The sequence below is a fragment of the Morone saxatilis genome, unplaced genomic scaffold, assembly GCF_004916995.1.
Source record: "Morone saxatilis isolate NCDOM2014 unplaced genomic scaffold, NCSU_SB_2.0 Contig16, whole genome shotgun sequence".
In the NCBI taxonomy this organism is placed as follows: Eukaryota; Metazoa; Chordata; class Actinopteri; family Moronidae; genus Morone; species Morone saxatilis.
This window is the reverse complement of record NW_023339718.1, coordinates 24,320,262-24,323,342: the sequence shown is the minus strand read 5'-3', so window position 1 is coordinate 24,323,342 and position 3,081 is coordinate 24,320,262. Positions and strand designations below refer to the sequence as shown.

Sequence of the window (3,081 nt, the reverse complement as noted above, 5' to 3'; positions counted from 1 at the left end):
GGGGGTTGAAGTTCATTCAACTTCTCACTCTACAGTCTTTCAATGCTGTCCAGGGTCCAATAGCATGCCTGAAAGTAGCTCTCTTAATGACCTCATTCATCCTCTCACCATGCTCTTCTGGAAAGGCCCTTGCAAATGCACACAGGAAAAAGGGAGCCTGGAACAAGGCTAAGTCAGGTCATTGTATTGTACTATTAAATGTGTTTTACATACATATTTCTACTCATTGTCATTATCATTGAATTTTTACTTATTGTAACTGGGTATGAGAGTATAACAATGTAGGTCTTTTGCTGTGAAAGGTGTAAAGAAGCCTTCTGAAGCGTGTCACATTACTGCAATTAATCTTTTATCAGTGTGTAAACCTCCTATGAAGCAGCCATTCTCCAAATATACAGTCCAGACTGTGAGTCCACAAGAGGGGGCAGTGAGTGGGAAGACAGGGACATTCAAACAGTGTGGCACCTCACCACATTACACAGCACATTTAGTTGTATTTGGAGATTAAATCCATTCAACATAAATGACATCCACTGCTGCTACCACTACACAACTAAAGCTATTATTATCACAACTTCTACATTATCATTGTTCTTAGCCTATTTTTATAATTATGTATTTGCTGTCTGAATTCATTCATCCATTCTTCTGCTTGTGTGCTGTTGTTATTTTCTACAAAGGAATTATGAGCAAATTAAATTACATAAGAGGTATTTAGGCACGATAATCCTGTTGGCTTCCCCGTGTGGTCTGAGTCGGATGGAATGAATTACTTACCTGGGCTCATCCATAATCATAATTACAGAGACTGCCTATTGGACGGGTGCGCAGCGGCTCGCTCCATAAGCTGGTGTGCAGCCGCTCAGTTTGTGCAGAGGAGCAGAAGGAGAGCACAGAGTCGCTGAGGGAGGGAGAGAGGACGGAGAGCTCAGATACTAGAGACTGGTTGTGGTGCTGCAAGGCGCGTAAAAGGCGCGTTTTCGTTTTTACGCAGAGCGAAAAGTGTTAAAGATGAACAGGTTTTAATAGATGGTTATCGACGTATCCACGAAAAATACTTGTACTGAATTCCTGAATTTAATATTTCCAAGACAGCGGAGTCTAAGTGAAAATTGCAGACACTCTAAGCAGAGCGAGAGGCGGAGAAGCTCTTCTGAAACTTTTGATTGCTCACTTTGCATTTGGCACCGGGGTCTTTAACTTTGCTATATACTGAATCGGGTTTACAGACAGTGATTTTAGTGTGACTTTCGGTCTTACTCAGCAAAATGGATCCTTTATTTAATACCACCGACGTGCCAAATTGGACAAACGACACCAGTAACGGGACCGTGAACTGGAACCAGTTTGTGCAGCCAGTCTGGAGAATTGTCCTGTGGGCCATTGCGTACAGCTGTATAGTGATCGTGTCCGTGGTAGGCAATATTACGGTGATCTGGATTATCATGGCTCATAAACGCATGAGGACGGTCACCAACTATTTCCTACTGAACCTGGCGTTCGCTGAAGCCTCCATGTCCGCCTTCAACACGGTGATCAACTTCACATACGCCGTGCACAACGAGTGGTACTTCGGACTGGTCTACTGCCGCTTCCACAACTTCTTTCCGATCGCAGCTGTCTTTGCCAGCATCTACTCAATGACTGCCATCGCTCTGGACAGGTAAGCTGCGGGTACTGTCCGCTGTAAAAGTACATGACAAATGACAAATGACTGGCAAGTAATCCTGTATTAAAAAAGATCCCAAAACCTTTGCATCGTGTTGTTTAATCCGTCACATCTACCGTGCAATCAATCTGAAGGAATTCAGGAATTAGTTAATTAATTATTGATTGATCATAATTATTTACAAATGGCCCATATTCTCCTCATTGATATACATGAAGATTATGAAAATGTTTCAGTAGTAAGAATAAAAACCAAAGTCATCACTTAACAGAAATCCCGCTGTTGATTCCCCCTTTGCCCGCTCATAAGGTCCTATAGCAATATTCTAGACACAATACTGACAGAGGAAAATGATTTTCGTGTATCCTTAATTTACTATAGGTGATAGAGAACAGACTGTGATCTTACAAATTAAAGGAAAACCGTTATTCTGAAGTACACTTGCCTTACAGTTTTTGCACATTTCTGCAGCCTGTACAGCATACAGCAACGCCCTCTATCCTTAAAACCTTGATTCCAATAAGAAAAAACATCCCCACAAAACCTTCAGTCTCTTCACTGACACTCCAAAATGCACTAATGCAACCCAAAAACTTAACCTCAGAACTCCACTGATAACATTTGTCACAGTAACACTTTGTCCTAAACAATGACCTAAAAAAACACTAACAAGGAGTAGCAGCAGAAATCAAGATTCCATTACAATAAAAGAATGACACTTCTTTGTTGCGTGGATTGTGCGACCTTATTTTTCTGTTTTTACAATAGTATGTAAACATGTGCAAAATAGGTTTTGGTGGTGTTTGAGTCTGAGTCAGAAAACAGTTCATGACTCTTGAAAAGAGATGTAAATTGAATGTATTTCGCATCAGAGCAATGAAAAGTCATCCACAATTTAGTCCACATTGACTTTTGTTGTGCTGACTGTGTGAGGAGCTTCTTATTTTATTTGTTGAAGCAAGCTCTTTGTAGCTCAGTAAGTGGAACAATCCACCAACACAGCCACATTAATGGCTCTTAGCCTTCTGGATCAAGTCCTGGTAAAACATACAAAATATGGGGGTTGGTTGATTTGTTTTTATATCAAAGGCTTTTCTTCTTTTCAATGAATGTTCATTTGTTTCAGAACTTTACTCATCAATGAGACAACTCCTTGACAATGAATGGGTATTAGATGCATAAAAAGCACTCTGCTGCTGTGTGTGTGTCTGTATGTGCTGTTGTTTCTGTGTGTGCATCTGTGTTGGTATGGTTGTGTGTATGCATGTGTGGTGAGGGTTGTGTATGTCTCTATGCACATTTGTACAGTATGATGTGAGTATGTGCATGTGTCTGTGTATATTGTTTTATATACAATTTGTTTGCAAGTGTATCTCTTGTCTTCATTCTGTGTGTGTATGTATATGTGTGTG

The 3,081-nt window shown here is 40.5% G+C and overlaps 1 protein-coding gene across 1 annotated transcript in view; it reads left to right on the top strand.

Annotated features, from left to right (window-relative positions):
- The first annotated feature begins 886 nt into the window (after positions 1 to 886).
- tacr1a (tachykinin receptor 1a) overlaps positions 887 to 3,081 on the top strand; it is a 48,707-nt gene continuing 46,512 nt past the window's right edge. The window contains exon 1 of the mRNA XM_035658814.1: positions 887 to 1,663. Coding sequence (XP_035514707.1) covers positions 1,269 to 1,663 — 395 coding nt within the window. The 5' untranslated portion in view covers positions 887 to 1,268. The remainder of the gene's footprint in view (positions 1,664 to 3,081) is intronic.